The 18,609-nt window shown below is 38.8% G+C and overlaps 1 protein-coding gene across 1 annotated transcript in view; it reads left to right on the top strand.

Moving 5' to 3' along the window:
- cblb (Cbl proto-oncogene B, E3 ubiquitin protein ligase) overlaps positions 1-18,609 on the top strand; it is a 148,498-nt gene that overhangs the window by 124,203 nt on the left and 5,686 nt on the right. Inside the window, exons 11-15 of the mRNA XM_052014292.1 lie at positions 3,238-3,338; positions 6,178-6,333; positions 13,581-13,660; positions 14,680-14,814; positions 17,797-17,940. Of these exons, the coding sequence (XP_051870252.1) occupies positions 3,238-3,338; positions 6,178-6,333; positions 13,581-13,660; positions 14,680-14,814; positions 17,797-17,940 (616 nt within the window). The remainder of the gene's footprint in view (positions 1-3,237; positions 3,339-6,177; positions 6,334-13,580; positions 13,661-14,679; positions 14,815-17,796; positions 17,941-18,609) is intronic.

The raw sequence follows: 18,609 nt of genomic DNA on the forward strand, positions 1-18,609 counted from the left end.
CTTCTGCCAAGAAATGGAATGCATGTCTGAATTTGTAATATAACTTCATTGCCATAAAATTGAGAAATATTGACAGCAATTTCAGAATTGTAACCATTAAAACATCCTTAGTTATTGGGTAACTGGTTTGTCTCATACTTGAATTTAACTGATCCTTGAACCCTATAAGCTCTCCATTTAAGTCCCGTATTTAAAACCTGTCGGGGGGAAACCCCTGTGTGCAATTGTGTCATAAGCAAATTCTTATTAGATTTGTTGCAGAGTGCAGGGGAATTTCCCCACCTTCTGTGCTCAGCCAAGTTCAGTCTTGTTTTTTGTTATGTGCCAATCACATAAATTGGTATGCTTCAAAGGGTGGAATAATATAACATTATCCTTCATCCCACAATGCTTTATGATATCCTTGCTTTTAATCTTCGCTGCTGCTGGTGAGATGGAACCATTGCACTCAAAGTATTTGTTCCTTACTCTGATTCATTTTCCAAGATCAGGACTCAAATATTTCAGTTGGCACTTTTGGGAGGGCTTTCCACCAGTGGTCAATGGGGGGAGGGGTGGAGGAAGGATGTTAGAATGGAATGGAAGGATATCAGTTTGATATGTGAAATAGTCTTTATTTTAGTCCTATTCAGGGCCCTCCCTCAATTCATTTTCCCTTGCATTGATGACTATAATATGCTGCTTCCTAGAATTGTACAGAACTCAAATCTCGGTAACTTTTCCACCTTTGTATGGTCCATACTGGGCATTTCCCTATCTTGACATCTTCATCTCAATCTCTGGATTGGTCAATAACCTATGTCCATTTAAAGCCCATTTCTGCATAGATAAGATGTGAACAATGTAGAAAGAACCCGAGTACCAATACACCCAGATTGACAATGTGTTAATTTAGTTAAACGAGTGACTTGGACAAGACTGTATCTGGGGAGGTATTCAAACAAGATTTGGTGAGGTAACTTGAGTAAGGCCAGAAATTGAGAAAGCTGTGAAAGATGCAAGGCAATTAACTCATTGAACACCAGCCCACTGGGGTACCTGCAGGTTTGTGGTTGGTTTGCTTGCAATTAAGGTTGGATGGGACCGATGGGATACTGACAGATCTTTTGAATATGAGTACATAAGGCAAAAGTAGGAGAGCAGCCATTACATTGCTTGGAATGGAACTATTGGTAGCTTGCCATGGCTTAGCACATTGATCTGTTCCAGAAGATGGTCAAAGAATGCAATCCTGTTGCTTGCTGCCAGAACTGAAGCGTTCAACCATGCATGTCTGCTGAGCAACTGGGCCAACATTGGTTATGGGTTGCACGTTCATTTGCTATGATGTTTCTTTATGGTCCAGTAAACCACATTATTCTGCAGCCTTACCCAATCTGAATTGAGATAGAGTGAAAATCTTGTAATCCATTCTTGTTGGAAGTACAGAATCTGGATTGTGTGGTATTGTTGGTTCATGGGAGCTGATAGACTTAGTCAGTCAATGAAGTGAGGTGTCAAGAGAGTGAGTATTTAGGGAACAAGCTTAGTAGCCTGGAACCTTAAGGTGGAAAGATATTGCTGCTGTAAACACTGTTACTAGTCACTCCCAGAAGACGGAGGTATGGGTTTCTCTGAAAAGTTCCTGAAAGGGAACTGTTTCCCAAGGGAGAGGTGTGCACAGTAATTAAGTAGAATTCCTGAGAGCGCTGTTCCTCCTGAGATGGGAGGATTCAATTTAAAATTCCTCCTGAAAGGGGAGATGTGTATGTGCACATTAAACGTGAAATCAGAGACAATGGCATTGCAGAAATTATTGTTAGAACTGAGGCTTGTATAGAAATGTGTGGCAGACATGAGTGCACGCTTGAGAAACTCGCTGAGGAAATTCAGCAGCTAAAACTTGATTTGAAGAAAAGCTGAGGTAAGTTAGATACTAAAGAAGTGTAGAAACAGATAAAAGAACTACAGAAAAAAAATATGCAAATGGACAAGAGTACATAGATAATTTATATGATGTTGGGAGCAGCTAGCTTACTGGAGAGTGCCTATCCATCCAAAGAATCAAGAACGGAGATCTGAGCAAATTGTTGAGTGTACAAACAGAATTCCAGGCTAAGCAGGAAGTTGGAAGATATCTTGAGAGAAATGATCCTGTACCAAGTATTGCCTGCCCCCAAGGCAGACTATGCCTACGCCTGGCAAAAATCCAAAAGCCATTTCCATAATTGGAATAATAGACAATGGGCCTTACTTGGGCAGCATGAATGAGCCTCCCTCCCACTCCATTCTGACACCTCCCTTCTCCTTACTGGGAGGAGGGGCCACGGCAGTAAAGCACTGCATCTGGTCATTTGGACTGACTCTGCATGCCAACAGCAGAGTCTGTCGGAAGTCTGGATAAAGGAGACCAACTCTCCCTGAAGCTGACCAAAACCACTAGCAAGGGCATTGTCATAAATACACAAAATCCCTTCACTCCCTTTGCAGTTCAGGCTCTGAAAGAGAAATGGATCAATATAATGTCATGGACAGGAAAGTTAATGGAATGCTGGTCTTTAAACCTGGAGGACAGGAATAAACAAGTTATATTACAGTCTAATAGAGCTTTGAAAGATGATGTCAAGAATACTGCAAGAATTCGGGCCACCACACCTTACAAATGATTAATTGGCCTTGCAGTGAAGACAAAACAATGGTTCTGTTCTATGAAAAGTCAAAGGATGATTTGATCAAAGTTTTTAAGATATTGAGGGGAATTGTTCCAATAGTTGAAGGGTCTAGAGCTAAAGGCTGTAACGTGAGAATAAGAGCCAGGTCTTTTAGTTCTGAAGTTTGGTTTTGCTTCTACAAGCAAAATGTGATGGAAGTTTGGAATGCTCTCTTCTGCCAATAGCAATTGTCTACCTGCACTGCACTTTCTCTGGAACTGTGACACTATATTCTGCATTCTGATTTCCTTTTTACTACCTTAGTGTACTTGTGTATGGAATGATCTGTCTGGATGAAAATTACTCCTGTTAATTTTCCTTTTATAGTTTTGGATAGCAAATCTATGACCAATTCTATAGGCAGGCATTTAAAATTGGGCCAGGGATTAGCAATGGTCTCATTGAATGGCAGAGCAAGCTTCTAGGGCTTCTGTTCCAATGCTCCTAAATATTAATTCCTGGTGAATTTGATAGCTAATATATAATTATATTAATGGTAGATGGTGTAGATTTTTTAGAAATAAATAATTATTGCTTTATTTTATAGGCAATCACCAATGGACTTTTGCGTACTGATGAATATGATGTTCCACCTCCACGACAGTCTCCGCCGCCACCAACACTTGCAGCATTTCCCAACAGCACAAAGTAAGTTATCCTTCATTTTGATGAAAAATAAAAATGTAGCTCCATCAGGCACACTGATACTAAGAGTTATGGTGCTTTCCCACATCTTAATAATTACCATGATAAATGATCATTATAAAAAGAATGAATAAATTGGAACATTGTCTTTTATCATCATTTTCTTCTAAGCAGTCCCATGGGATCAAGGATGATTTGTTTCCATTCCGGTTGTGTGAATTCTGAGGTGGCTGTTGATGCCAATGTGGGAATCACAAATGGGTAGGAGGTATTTGATGGGGTGGGCAGAAACTTTGTGAGGTGGTGTTTGCTCTTTCCACCATACTTCTGATGCATGGACTCGAGATTCTTTATACCACTTTGAATACCTTTTGAATAGACTTCAGGCAAAGCCTTTTCCTCTGTCTGGTAACTTCTAGTTGTGCAGAGCTCGGAATGGAATATCTATTTTGGGTGACCAATATTGGGTGTGACAATGATGTAGTCTGCCCAACGGAGCTGACTGAGTGTAATTAGGGCTTCAGTGCTTTTTTTTTTGCTATATTAAGGGTACAGTAACGCAGTGGTTAGTTCAGCAGGCTAGCATGCAGAGATCTGGATTGCTGATCCCAGAGGCACCACGCCAGCTGATTTGAATTTATGTTCAAATCAATCGGAATTTTAAAAAGAAAAGTACTAGCAGGTTGCTGTAAAAAGTCTATTTGATTCCTTCCCATCTTCAATCCATACCTGGTCTGGCTTGTATTCAACTTGAGGCCTACCACAGCGGTTTATTTTTAAATGCCTTGTCAGTAATTAGAGAAAGGCATTGGTAGCAATTTTCACAATAATCAAAAGAAAATGTTTTTAGGTTCATTTCCTCCCAAATATTTGGTGATATATTACTGATTTTTACTAAATAAAAATAGTCACCAGTTTAATTATTTTTTTATGTTGAGTTAATTTCATTCAAAGAAATTTTCAGCTTTCTGTACATTTTGTTGCAACGCCAGCTGCCCATAAGTTTAGAACCTCAAGCTTGAGCAGTTGGAGAATGGCTGCCTCCTGTGCTATTATGATCGTGCAATTATATCTGCGTCCAAGAAGGACAAAAACCATTCAGGACCCCAGGATCACTCAGTGACATCTTCCTGGAAAGCTATTTCAGTGCAGGCAAAATTAAGTACAAAGGCCATCACTTTTGAGCAGCTTAACCATCTTTACTGTGTTACTTGCACATTAAAAAGCTGGTTACTTTTTGTGAGTTGCTGAAAGGCAAATATTGTGTGAGGAAGCATGATTTAGCATGAATTATTTCCTTGGGGTGGGGGGGAGGGGAGCTGAGTGAGTTTCCTTTACATTGAAAGTGTGTGGGGGAAAATCTAATAGATTGTAAATGCATTCCAATGTACAATCTATTTTACAAATAACATTAACAAATATAGATATTGATAAACTTCTGGTCAGATAAGATAAGATCAGCTATGCTGATATAACTCCTCCAGGTCTATGTTTTCCTGAGGAAATAGAGTTAAGAATTAATCTTCTAAACCTATATTTTGCTACAGCAAAATAAGTGGATATCCCTACAGAATAACTAATATTGTCAGACCAGCACATTCATGTATCTTAGACTGTCAAATAATGCACATGCTATTGTTTAATGTGAAGTAACCTTTACAATAAAAGCTGTGCACAGCTGTTTGTTAATCCTTATGATGGGAATACATATATTGAATCAGAACCATTCTTTGATTTTACAGAAAAAAATATTGCATTCACAATCTATTTTAAACTTACTGTGCTATGACTAAGGCATGATTGATTGACTCTGAGTTTTATGCTGCTCATGATTTGAGAGTAGACTGACAGGGCATTAATTCTTGGATAGGATTTTGTCTTTTTTATATAAAAAAAGAGGTACAGACCTGAACAATTTCCTATATTGCTTGCCAATCCCATAACATGGTTGTATTGGAACAACTCATGGGTAATAAAGCCATTATCAAAGACCAGGGCTTTGTTTTTCAGTAACTAGAAAAAATTACTCTCTCAGCAGAAAGGAAGACAAAGTGAAGCACAGAGGAGAAAAACTGATTTTGTAGCTCTTTTCACAATAAAGCGTATGCAGGAAATGTCTGCCTTCAATCTACAGGATCTATGAGGAAAGCATGTATAAATCCATTTAATAATCCAGTCAATTTTTCTTTTGTTTCCCCTCTTAAATCCAGTTTGGCAGATTCGTATTGAAGAAGACAGGCAGATAGACAATTTGCTTCAGGGCTCTGTTAGTGCTAATATTTATAAACTCCAAGGATGGTGAAGACAGCTGGAGATGGTTTGTCCTTGGAGGTCTCATCTCTTCCTTTCCCTAGCCCCAAAGTCAAAGTTCAAAGAATACACAATGTGGAGAAATTGTGTCCTACTGATTCCTGACAGCTCCATCACACTTTTGCACGTGTCTTATTTTGATACCCATGTTCGGGCATTGAGTTAATTTTTAACAAAAGACTGAGCTATTACATAGAGCTGGCTGTTTTGAGTATGCTTCATGGCAAGATGTGAATTTGACCTGTTTGTGCTGTGAATGACCATCTGCTCTACCATTATTGTGCTGTGGATTGTGGGATAAACCGTATCAATATCATGCCTCTCGTCAATGTCAAGTAGGTTTCCTTTTTAAAATGAGAAAATTCGGGATGCCTTCGTTTGGTGGTTATTTTTCTTCCTTTCATTGATCGCTTCACTGAGATCCTGTCAATTGTGGCTTTAGCTACATAAAATCAGAAAAAAATTTGAAATTTAAAGCTGAATAATGTCTCTGCAGTGAGGTGTTTTATTTATGTAAGTTTTCCTTTTGTAGATATCCCCATCCATTCACAAGTTTACAGACAAACTCTGAAAAATCAAGAGTGTTTAATGAGGACAATGAAGATGAATACAAGAGTCCTTCATCATATCCTCTGTCCGTATCTACACAATCCCCTCACTTACAAACTGTGAAACCTCGGATATCAAGGTATGGTTGTTTTGAAGTTATTATTTTTAAATATTACTAAATATTTGCTGATTCTCTGTAGTACAAACATTAATCATTTGTATATTTAACACTTCTTTAAGAAAAACTTGAGATTAGATAAAAAAAATTTAGAGCAGCTATAAAATTGGGTTGCCTAATCCTCTTAGTATAGTTGGGGATGGTGACGACAAAGATTATATGGGGTCCATGAAGCTTTAACAATATTGAGGTAATTTAGTTAGAAAGCTCACAAAAACAAGTAAAACAAATAAAAGTTTACTCAACCTGCGAGCTGTTCCAGCCATAAGGCTGCTAACTCTCTGGCAATGCCCAGGAGAACCCCAATTCATAACTTGATGAGGCATTGATGTGGGAGCATGTATTTTACAAAGTATGAATGCGGATCTTTTGTTGGGAACTACTAGTTTAGATGTCCTAAGCATTGTCAAATGTAGTAGCTAGTGTATTATTGGTAGGGGTTGGTCTATTACAAATGACAGTTGGACTACAACTCTGTATTTGCGTGAGAAATGTAAAGCTTTAACATCCTGTTTCTATATCCATTTTCTCCCTTCTTGTACTGAAGGTGATGGAACTTTGCTGGGATACATTCGTAATGTTCCCCATTGTTTGTCTCAAGTGACCGTTCTTCATGTATCAGCTTTGATAACAACTATGTATCTGCAAATCAGGGCAAGCATCACAGCCAAGTGTGATTCTTTGCTCTTGCTGAACTTTACAGTGGCTTCCTCCTGGCTAGCTCTTGCCTGTTGTTTAACATAATGGAAACTGCATCATTTAATAACGAACATGCTATATTCAGACTATAACCTTTTTATTCTACTAGTTTGAAAATCTGTGCTGGACTTTCTCCGTATAATTTTAAAGCTGTTAGTTCCATTCAAAATTAAGGGTATGGGAAAGGAGTAACTCACTTAGCCTGTATGCGAAGTCATTGAGATTGTGGCTGATCTGTGACCTAACCTCGTATTCCCATCTTTTCCTCAAACTCCTTAATGCCATTGGTTTAAAAAATAATCTATCAGTCTCTGACTAAAAGCTAACAATTGATCTGGCATAATTTTACATTTTGAAGAACAGCCACAATGTCTCTCTTGATTTTGATTGCTACTACTTTTTGCCAATTGAAAAAATGCACCACTCTTGTCCATTTAGGTCCAAAGAGAATGACCCCCTACAACCACAGCCATTTTTCTGCATTAAGTGAAATGTGCCATGTAATTGCTAATTAAATCAATTTATTCTTAATGTCTTTAATTTATTACTTCCATCTACACTGCTTACAATGCTACCTATCCTTGTTTGTGACTTTATTCTATCGTCCAAATCATTTCTAAGGTGAATAATTGTGGTCCAGTAGAGATCTTGCAGGACATTGATCGCCCGATAATGCCAATTTGAATACTTGTCTATTATCCCTCTTCTGTCTCCTGCTACTCAGCTAGTTTTCAAACCAAGCTAATAATTTGCCTTAAATTTGATGAATTTCAACTTCATCTATGATATTTACAAGTTGAGCATCTTTGTTGCTAGGTTCTTTATCCAACCTCAGCTCTTCTATATAATGAAACAAGTGTTTCTGTTTCTGCTTTAAATGAAAATTTAATGCATTTAAGAATAATTATGTGAAGGTCAGTAATTTACAGACTAAAATGTTTTATGGCTGTAAAGCTAAATTGCGAATGGCAATTAGACTTTTGTTTTAGTAACCTCTCCAATTAACTTTAATGTGCAAATTATTAATTGGTTAACTTTAATAGCCTTGCAGTGTTTTTGGCAATACTTATTATCAGCCTCTCACTCTTTTTTTCAAGCAGTCCAAATAGCAAAATACATTTAGATTTCAATTTTCTTTTTGACTGTTTAATTGTAAATATTGAAACAAATCAACACTTCAAAAATGTCTGAAGATTTTTGGCATATGGGCAGGCACGGTAGTGTAGCGGTTAGTGTAATGCTATTACAGCACCAGTGATCCGGGTTCAATTCCGGCTACTGTCTGCAAGGAGTTTTAACGATCTCCCTGTATCTGTGTGGGTTTCCTCCGGGTGCTCCGGTTTCCTCCCACATTCCAAAGACATTTGGGTTAGTAAGTTGTGGGCATGCTATGTTGGCGCCAGAAGCATGGCGACGCTTGTGGGCTGCCCTCAGAACACACTATGCAAAAGATGCATTTCACTGTGTATTTCGATATACACGTGACTAATAAAGATATCTTATCTTAAGATTACATATATTAGACTTGGGAATTCTATCTCATCTGTTAGTGGACCTGCAGACCAGGAAAATTTCAGCTTTGATCCCATCAGTGCTAAGCTTAAGCAATTTTAATCAGTGTCCTGAGAGGTTGCTACAGTTAGTTTTGTTCTAAAAAGTTGAAAATCAGTTTGGAATCCCAATGGATATGCATAGTCCTTGTGGTATGAGCTGCCTTGTTGAACTGTTGCAGTGGAACTGGTGAAGCTAGTTCCACAGCGCTGATGGGTAAAGAGTTCTAGGATTTAGAACCAATGACACATTTTCAAATTAGGTTTGGAGTGAAACCTGCAGTTGGTGTTCCCATGTGCCCACTACCCTTGTTCTTAGTGGTAGATGCCATGGGTTTGAAGGGAAATGTTAGATTAGCTTAGGCAAGTACATACAGTGCATCTTACCTTGTGCTGTAGGGGTAAAGAGAATGAATGTTCAGAGTGGTGGATAGGGTGCAAGGCAAATGGGTTTTGTTCTGGATGGTGTCAAGTTTCTTCAGGGCTGTTTGAGCTGCACTTGTTCAAGCAAGGAGGGATTATTCCATCGGACCCCTGACATGTGCCTTGCAGATAGTGGAAAGGCTTTGGGTGTCAGGTGAGTCACTTGCCACAGGTCACCAGGCTCTGACCTGCTGTTGTGACCATGGCATTTATTGGCTGGCTTAGCTGAGTTTCTGGTCAACTGAGCCATGTTGATAATGGGGAACTTGGTGAAAATGATAACATTGATTTAATATCATAAATAAAGGATAGTTGGTTAAACTCTCTCTTATTGGAGGTAGACAATGCCGGATACTTTAGTGGCAGAAATGTTACAAAGTGCACATAGACTCAGCTGTTCTCCCTGTACATGGACGTGCAGTGCTGTTCTATAGAGTGCACAACACTGAAGTCCTTGAAAAGGACACAGAACAGCAAAGCATGATGATACATGAAGAGGAAGGCAATGTTGCTGCTGGCAGTTGAGCTGGAGGCATAAACAAAGTTGACAAATCTACCATTGCCACGAACCATGGACAAGGTCTTATGAGGGCATTGTAAAAATCTCAAAGAGACATTTCAGTCCAACACTGTTGGAAGTAATTGAAAGAATTCAAGCGAAGCTGGTTAGTACAGTGGACTGAAAAGCAAGAAAATATGAGGATATGAGACAGCTTTGCTCGTAGCATGAGTCTTTGACATAGGTAGGAAACAAACGTGGTCATCGTTGTCTTGTCTGAGTCACATGGATGCTGCAAGTAGCTTGGGCAAGAAGCCAGCAGATAACGCAAGTATTAAAGGTGGGTTGGCTATAGGTCACCTGGCTGGATGTTTTCCACGGTTCCAGAATGCCCATTAAAGATGACCTGTTGTTCCTGTCATAAGATCATGAACATAAGAAATCAGAGCCAGGAGCAGGTCATTTGGCCCTCCTCACCTTCTGCACCACTTAACAACATCATGGCTGACATTTAAGATTGAAGGGAGCAACTATAAATATGTGTCTAGAGACAGCAGCAAATCATTCAAAGATGGAACAACTTGTGAACTTGGAATATTTCCAGCACGTTGCATTGTTGTTTACCTACTTGGGAGAATTCCTCAGAGCCATTGATTAAATGACCTGCTGGCGTGGATGGTTGACTCCAGTTATTTGCCATGGTTACACGCTGTGAGTGTGCACCAAAGATTCTGGGAAAGGAATGGATCAAGTCACTTGGATTGAGAGAGATGTTTTTCAAAGGATCGTAGCCTACATCAGTGAGGAGGCATAGATCACATGCATTCCAGGTTGTGACAGTCCTACATGAATAGACCACTAGTCAGGTGGGCTTGAGAGGTCTACAGTGACCAAATGCTTGTAGACAAGGGTTACAGGCCACAGTTGGATGAGCTAGCTGGAGGAAATAGTGGGTCAATAGCTACATATTAGAGCAAGGCAATGTTTCAGAGGGGAAAGTTAAACTGAATTCCATGTGGTTGAGAGAGCCAGCAGAGTAGAAGAAACTGCTCAGAAAGATGATTCAAGCTGCACTTCTAATCGGAATGAAATTGATGAAGGTTCACAGCGGAGAACAATTCAGGAAGTGATTGCAGAAGAATGTTTGTTAAAAATCATTCACCAAAATCATGCTGGTTGATCTCAAGAAAGACTTCAAAGCTACCGTGGATATTAGAATTTACACACAGCTTTCAAGTTGACCAAACGTTTGTTCATTGAATTTAAGGATGAAGTGGCTGTGAACATTGGATTGGAGTGAGGTATAGAAGTGAGCTGGGGGTGGGGGGTTGGTGAGGGTTCGATCCTTGGTTATTGCATTCATAATGAATGACACAAACTCAATTAAATTTGAAGGCACTTATTGCAGATGAGGTGGAAAATTTTGACCCACAGCTACTTTCAAGAGTTTTCTGATAGGATGTCATTGGTGTAGGCACTAAAAAAAAATGACAGAATGTAGCAAATATGCTGCCAGAGAGACACCCAAACGGAAGTGTGAGCGAGATCATAGTCACAAAGACACCTAGACATAATCACTGATCTTGAGTGGCAGCAGGTCACAGTCAAAGTTGAGTTTATTGTCACGTGCACAAGTACATGTATGCACAAGTGCAATGAAAAACTTATGCATCAGCAGCATCACAGGCACATAGCATCATATAAGCAGCATTCACAAGAAAAACATAAATTATGCACAATTTTTACAAGCAAGAACACAATTAGAACAAAAAAAACAAAGTCCTTTTTAGCGCAAAGTGATCAAAGTAGTCATAGTTTTGCTAAACTGTAGTGATTAGGGTTTTGCCAGTTGGTTCAAGAACCAAATGGTTGAAGGGAACCTGGTGGTGTGGGATTTTGGGTTTATGTACCTCCTGCCCAATGGTAGCTGCGAACAGATGGCATGGCCCAGATGGTGGAGAACTTTGATGATGGATGCCATCGTAGGCTGGAAGTGTCTTGAATTTCCACTGTGGATCTGATGATACAGACACAATAGACATTACCAATGTGAAAAGTAGGCCTAAACTTAACACAAACTGCATTGGTTGAGATTGAGTGGAGAAGCTGCTGGAAATCAGAAGTTAAAGGCAAGTGTGGTCCAAACAGTCCGGACTCCAGGAATGCAGATAGGACTAGAAACATTACCATGGATTCCAAACTGAAAAATGTCAATACTCTGAAGCCAGAGTGTGGAAGAAGTTGATGACCAAGGGTCTGATGATGATAAAATAAAGGAAGTTTAATGGATTCTGGCACCCATCCTTCAGATTACCTGTTGCAACTTCAGACTGAGAGCACTTAGTCACAAAAGAAGCCGCAAACAAAATTATGGCCAAGCAGATTCATTCATAATCAGGGCAATGGAAGATCCTACAGATCATGGTCCCTTTCATTATGCTGAGCTCCAGTACAACAGGACTATGAGTGGAGTTTTGGTGAAGGCAGAGTCCAAGTTACATGCCTTAAGAAGGAAAGCGGTGATGGATTCGCATTAAAGGCTAGAAAGGAAAAAGGGGATGCACTGTCTAGAGCTGAAAAAGGAAAACAGGATGCTAGATTGAAAGAGATTAGAGGCAAGAAGATGAAGAGTATTACAAGAGGCCAAAGTAGACACTTGTTTTGTTTTAATCCATGATATTTAGCAGTGTGTCAAATACATAGAATAAACTTATTTGTTAGAGGTATTGGAAGATGTTAGGACTGGTGACCAGAAGCAAACTCAAATAAATCTTTGAGGTGCAACCTACAGAAGAGATTGTAAAGGGACTGAATATTATGGAGATAATTTAGTACAGCTATTACAGGGATGTTAAACAGAGCTTGCAGTGAGAGTTATATAGACAAAAAGACCATGAAACTGATAAACTTTGTGTTTCTTTAAATGTACAACTATGTAAGTACCTTGCTGAAAAATTAGTTATATAATTTAGAATGGATAATATCTCTCATGAAGCTATACAGCATGGATATGATATCTTGATTAGTCACATGTACGTCAAAACACTGTGAAATGCATTATTTGCGTAGAGTGTTCTGGGGGCAGCCCGCAAGTGTCACCAAATTTCTGGCGCCAACATAGCATGCTCGCAACTTCCTAACCTGTACGTCTTTGGAATGTGGGAAGAATCTGGAGCACCCAGAGGAAACCCACGCAGACATGGGGAGAACGTACAAACTCCTTACAGACAGTGGCTGGAATTGAACCCAGATCGCTGACGCAGTAATAGCGTTACGCTAACCGCTGCACTACTGTGCCTGCCCCTACACCATTGTGCCCATCAAGTGTATGCCAGCTCTCTGAGCAATCCCAATCTCCCACTTTATTTCTTTAAAACCTATTCTCTCACATATCTATTAACATCCTGCTCCCCCACCGGTTCGCCTGCCAACTACCCACATTAGAAGTAGTTTACAGTCGTCAATGAATCTAGCAACCAGCATGTCTCTAGCACCTGGCAGCACCCAGGGAAAAGTCCATGCCATCACAGGAAGAATATGCAAACTCCATGAAGGCAGCACTAGACATTGGAATCAAACCCGGGTCACTTGATCTATGAGATAGCTGTAATACTTGTAGGGCCATGGTGCTGCCTGTATCTGATGGTATAACTTAATGTATATATTTATTGGTTTGCATGGATTGATAAGATCTTTAAAGAAGAAGCAGTATTGTATGCATGAATACGAGTATACTGTTTAAGAACAGATTGTACAACGTGGAATGACATTGATACGTTGTTGTACCAGATATTGCTGTTTAGTTTGAGAAAGGCTGCCTTCAATAAAGAATATCCTAATGTAACTTCTATCTGGTCCGAACAATGGTCCTTGCACCAACAACAAAGATGTGCATGGCGCGCTGCGGCCTATGGAGAGGATTGGAACATTCGGGCTCAGGTTGGGAGATCAAGGAGAGGGTCGTATATGGGAGCTTGGAATAGGGCATGTTTGCAACACGCTCCAATTTTATTTTTCATCCTTTCAAATTTTTCTAGAGTGTTTGAAAATGGACAATGTGCCAATGGAACTCACAACAGCACGTCCGAAGCAAAGAAACCGAAAGCATTGGAAATCGGTAAAATGTGTTAAATTTTACCTTTTAATATATTAAAATTATTTTGAATAGTAAGGGGTAAAAATAACTAGAGTAAGCAAGAATAGTAACAACAACAGTATGTTAAAACATGTACAACTTGCTATTTTAATGTCCTGAACATATTTTCATGTGTTTGATGCTATAGATGGAAATACTTCATTGAAATTAGCAGCATTATCACATATTGTTAATTGTTTTAATTTTCTTCTGTTTCAATTTACAAGGCATGTTTAATACCATGATAAGACAATAGTCATTTTGAGCATAGCTACTTCTACTGTGTAGCTACATATTCTTATCAAATTTATCAAACTAAACTTCACCCCTTCAATCCATTGAGATTTCTGTGCTCTTGCATATTCCTGACACTTGTCTCTCTACTATGGGTGGCTGAGCCTTCACCTTCTCACCCCTTATGCATTGGAATTCTCTCCTAAACCAGTCTCTAGTTTCTTTTCTTCTCTCTTCCTTTGGGTCACTAATCAAAGATAACCTCTTTGACCGAGCTTTCGGTCATCAGTCCTAATTTCCTCTTCTATGGTTCAGTGTCACATTTTGTTTGATAATACTCTTGTGAAACCCATGGGACATGTTATGGCATTAACACGAATGTAAGTTATTGATGTGTTGCTCATTCCACAATTTATTGTTTAGTCAGGGTCCATGGGCAAAAGAATAGACCCCACTTCCTGCTCACCTCAGTTTTGATAGTGCTTACTTGAGTTCAATCTAAATAAGTGGAAAGATTTTCCATTTTAGTTCCCGCATCCAAGGAACTGATTCTCTCTAAAACAGGGCATTCTCTAATTATGACCTAAAGGAAAGTTGTTTTCTGGCCAGTCTAATGCCTAGACAAATGAATGTATGCACAAAGTGTTCAAAAATAAAGTTTCTTATAAAAGGCATACATGGAAATTAACCCAGATGGCCCATTGTACTGAAAGATGAATGTTGAAATTGTATTGTTAATGAGTTAAAACTATTTCTGGTATTTCCAGATGATATCTTTGAGGGTCCGATTGTTCCAGCTCCCTTACCACCTGCTCGAGTTCCAGCAAGAGACAGCCAAAAACCAAGTTGCTCCTCTTTGAACAGAACGCCTTCCGATTATGATCTTCTGGTTCCTCCACCAGGTACTTCATTTAGATCAAGATTCACAGATTAGGAACCTAATTATAATAAAACAAAACTTCTTTGAAAAATTTGTTCAGAAATATACTTACGAAAAATAATTTGTATTTGTGGCTATTATTGTATAAATTTTTTTTTAGTAATAATCCGTTTGATTTGTATTATTCATGAAGATCCTTGTTCTCAATTTTCTCACTTAAATACTTCTCTGTTGCCAGTGGGTGGCAATGCACTTGACAGCCTATTTCCTTCACTACCTCTACCCCCACCTCCTGGACTTGTCAGCCTCCCAGATTTACCCAGATCCTCTGGCTCAGGCAGTGGACAGAAAAGTCTGATTATCATCTTTGCTGAATGCATCACTCTATTTATTAATGTCACAGAAGTTACTTCTTATTCGCCTGAAACTTTTTCATCAAGATTTTGACTTGGCTTAATCTCTTACCCACACTTCCGTGCTTTTCCCTCTCTGGGATGGCTGGAACAGATTTCCAGTAGAATATCCCTGAATGTTCAGAGTTCAAAAGTAACAGTGCTGCATGTGGTACTGCAGACTGGAATGTTAACTTCCTGGCCAGACTGCATGAGGTTTAATGTTTTAAATGTCTTTTTCCCACCACGCAGGGAAAGGTTCCAGGTTCTTGAATCATCTTGTATTGAACCATCCATAGATGACAGTTGAAGCTAAATCACTTAGAGTGGAGTTCATAGAACTGATTGCCAGTGTGTGTTGCTATAATTAGCCATAATTGAGAAGTTGGGAAGAGTTGCTCACAAGCAGGAACCTGCTGAAGAAGCTTGTAGCAGGCTTGTAAATTACATATGGGCTTTTTTATTAAATAAAGGAATAACTTTTAAACCTAGAAATATTGTATAGGTTTCAGGATCAATCACGAACTTGGGTATCAGTAGCTGAAATTTATTGATTAGTTTTTACAATTTGCATTTCTCACCATTTTCTTTTATTGGGGTACAGCTTCATGAATGTTGGTCAACTTCTGCCCCAACAGTCATTTCTCCAATAGTGTGGCATGGCATCCGTCATTAGCACAAATTTCTAGGTGGAATTCATCCTAATACCTTCAGTCCTGTTCTTTAGTAGTTATGTATGGGTGGCTTTCGTGACTGGAAATGTTACTTCTGCTTCTCCTCTAACTCATTGTCATTGGTAATTCTATTTCAGTCGATCTAGAATTGGCTCATTCAACATAGATCAGGAAGCAAACCTAATGTCTTTTGATTTCTTGGGTCAACTTTCTGGAACACCACAGGAGACCCTGCCAAATAAGATTTTAAACAATCACATTTTGTCACTGGTTTTCCTGTTAGGAATGAGCAGGGTGCTGATCACTAAGTGCTAGGAACATAATGCTTTTGATTTGTAAGTCAACTTTGTTAAAGTGTGCAAAGATTTGAGATTTGCTGTGGCAAATGTGTATTGTAATAATTACAATGGGAGGGTCATGGCATGGGTGAGGTTTTCCTTAACCTTGCCTCTGCTGTCATAGTTGGATACAAAGCATAAAGCAAAAATTCAAAAATAAAATCAGAAAATGCTGGAAACACTCAGCAGGCCAGACAGCATCTGTGGAAGCAGAAAAAGTTTGTTATTCAGGTTGAAGAATCTTTATTAGACCCTTCGTCACTTCTTTTGAAGGATGTTTGATGTGAAACGCTGGCTCTGTTTCCCTTTGCACAGATGTTGCCTGACCTGCTAAATATTCACAGCATTTTCTGTTTTTATTTCAGATTTTTTTGAATTTTCACCAAGAATTCAGTGTTAGTTTAGAGCCCCAGAAATATTAACTTGAACGATATCTTTATAACCTATTTAGTACATTTTAGAGATTTGTGAGTATTTTGTTTAACTTCTATGCTTGTGATAATGACACTGGCATATAAGGTTATGTGGCTTGCTATTACTGACTGAAGCAAAATTAGCAGTATAACTATCAAGGACACTTCCATTATTCGTCTCATTTCGCATTCTCTCTGTTTTAGTAGCCACTGCCTGAAATAACGTACATGTGCTGATTAAACAAAAATATTTTAAAGACTAGAGCAAAGGGAAACAAAAAGCTGTTAATGTGACAATTATGTTTAATAATTTAAATTTCAAAAGACATTCAGATGTGAAATTCTTTGGCATCCTTTTGAAGTCATTCTGTGTTTCCTTAAATGTTCCATATTGTTCTGGCACTTTTGAAGAAAGCACTTGCATTAATTGTATGAAAAGAAACCTTTTTAATGAGACGTTGCTGAGAAATTAATCTCACTTCAGAAACCGGAAACCTACAGCAAAGCTCAGAAAATGGAGGTTAAGGCTAGCTTGAAGTTGGGCCTCGGGTATCTTCTATGTAATGGTCCAGGACCTCAGATTACTGAACTCCTACTTCTGGGCTTTCACTGTGGCCCCAGGCATAGTCTTCTGCAAATCCGGAAAACAAACCTGATTACTTTATTTTCTAAGGTCATCTTCCTGTATTGTGAATGGTGAGCCTGCCAAATAAGATTTAAAACCAATTATATTTTGTTACTGATCATCTTGTTAGGTATTAGCAGGATGCTGATCACAAGGGCTCACAGTACTTCAGACTGGCAGGGTGCAGGGAAGGGGCTGTCTTCATACAGCTAGCCAGCTTTACTCACAGACGGCCTTGACAAACGTTGAGGCCCTGTCCTTGGCTTGCCTGTATAACAGCTGTCATTGTTATTGTCTTTGAAAACTGCAAGTATTCAAAATCACTTGGGACCTGTCAAAAGTTAAAAATATTGAACAAATTAAAACCAGTTGCAGAAATCTATTCTGTCACTTGCTATCTGCAATTTTGTTCAGGAATAGATGTGTGCTAAAAACTTTGAATTTGAGGCTATTATTGGTATTAAAAGGTCATTTTTAGTAGCAATAATGCTTTTGATTTGTCAGTAAAAATCCTTATTCTCTCATTTTTTTTTGACTTAAATATTTTCTTTTTTGCTACCAGCAACTGATAATGCATTTGACAGCCCACCTCCTTCACTGCCTCCTCCCCCTCCTCCTGTTCGTGTTAACCTGCCAGATCTGCCCAGGTCATCTGGCTCAGGCAGCAGACCCACATCTGGTCACGACTCCTTCCATTTCAGTGCAGGTAAGCCAGCTTTCTGTGTACATAGTAAAGGTGAAATCCTAAATATGACTTAAGTATACCGAGAAAATTCTTGCGATATCCTTAGCTTATCAAAACACTTCATATTGTAACTGCATTAATGTTTGGTGTTGGATCCATACAATTGGAGAGATTTTTGGGGTTTATCCCTTTTCAGATACTCCCAAAAATTGAACCCCTGTGACATGGCACACAGAAGAATAATTGGACTAGAGCATTAATTCGGTTCCCATTTTAAAGACTTGCATTTTGTGTTATATTTATTAAAATATTTCAACTGTAAACACCTTTGACAAATTGTAAAATGAAAGCTAGTAATGTAAAACTTGTACTAATCAAATTGCATCTCACCAGTGTTTCCAGTATAGCACGTTCAGTAAGGCAAGGAAGTAGTAGTCAGTTTTTATTATAAATGTGGTGGTGTTATTTATCACCATCAATGATAATAAATAGTAATAATAACAGTAAGTATATGCAGATGTATTTTTTTGCAATATGTGCAGGTGTTTCTAAGTCATTCCATATGTTTGGTAAATTTATCCCCTTTTATTTGACTCACTTTTCTATCAATGTTGTCCACTCTAGCTTTGCAGGTGATCCTTCAATAATCTACTTGAAGTGTGTTGAGAATAGGCAAACACTCCCAATAAG

The sequence above is a fragment of the Pristis pectinata genome, chromosome 4, assembly GCF_009764475.1.
Source record: "Pristis pectinata isolate sPriPec2 chromosome 4, sPriPec2.1.pri, whole genome shotgun sequence".
Lineage (NCBI taxonomy): Eukaryota > Metazoa > Chordata > Chondrichthyes > Rhinopristiformes > Pristidae > Pristis > Pristis pectinata.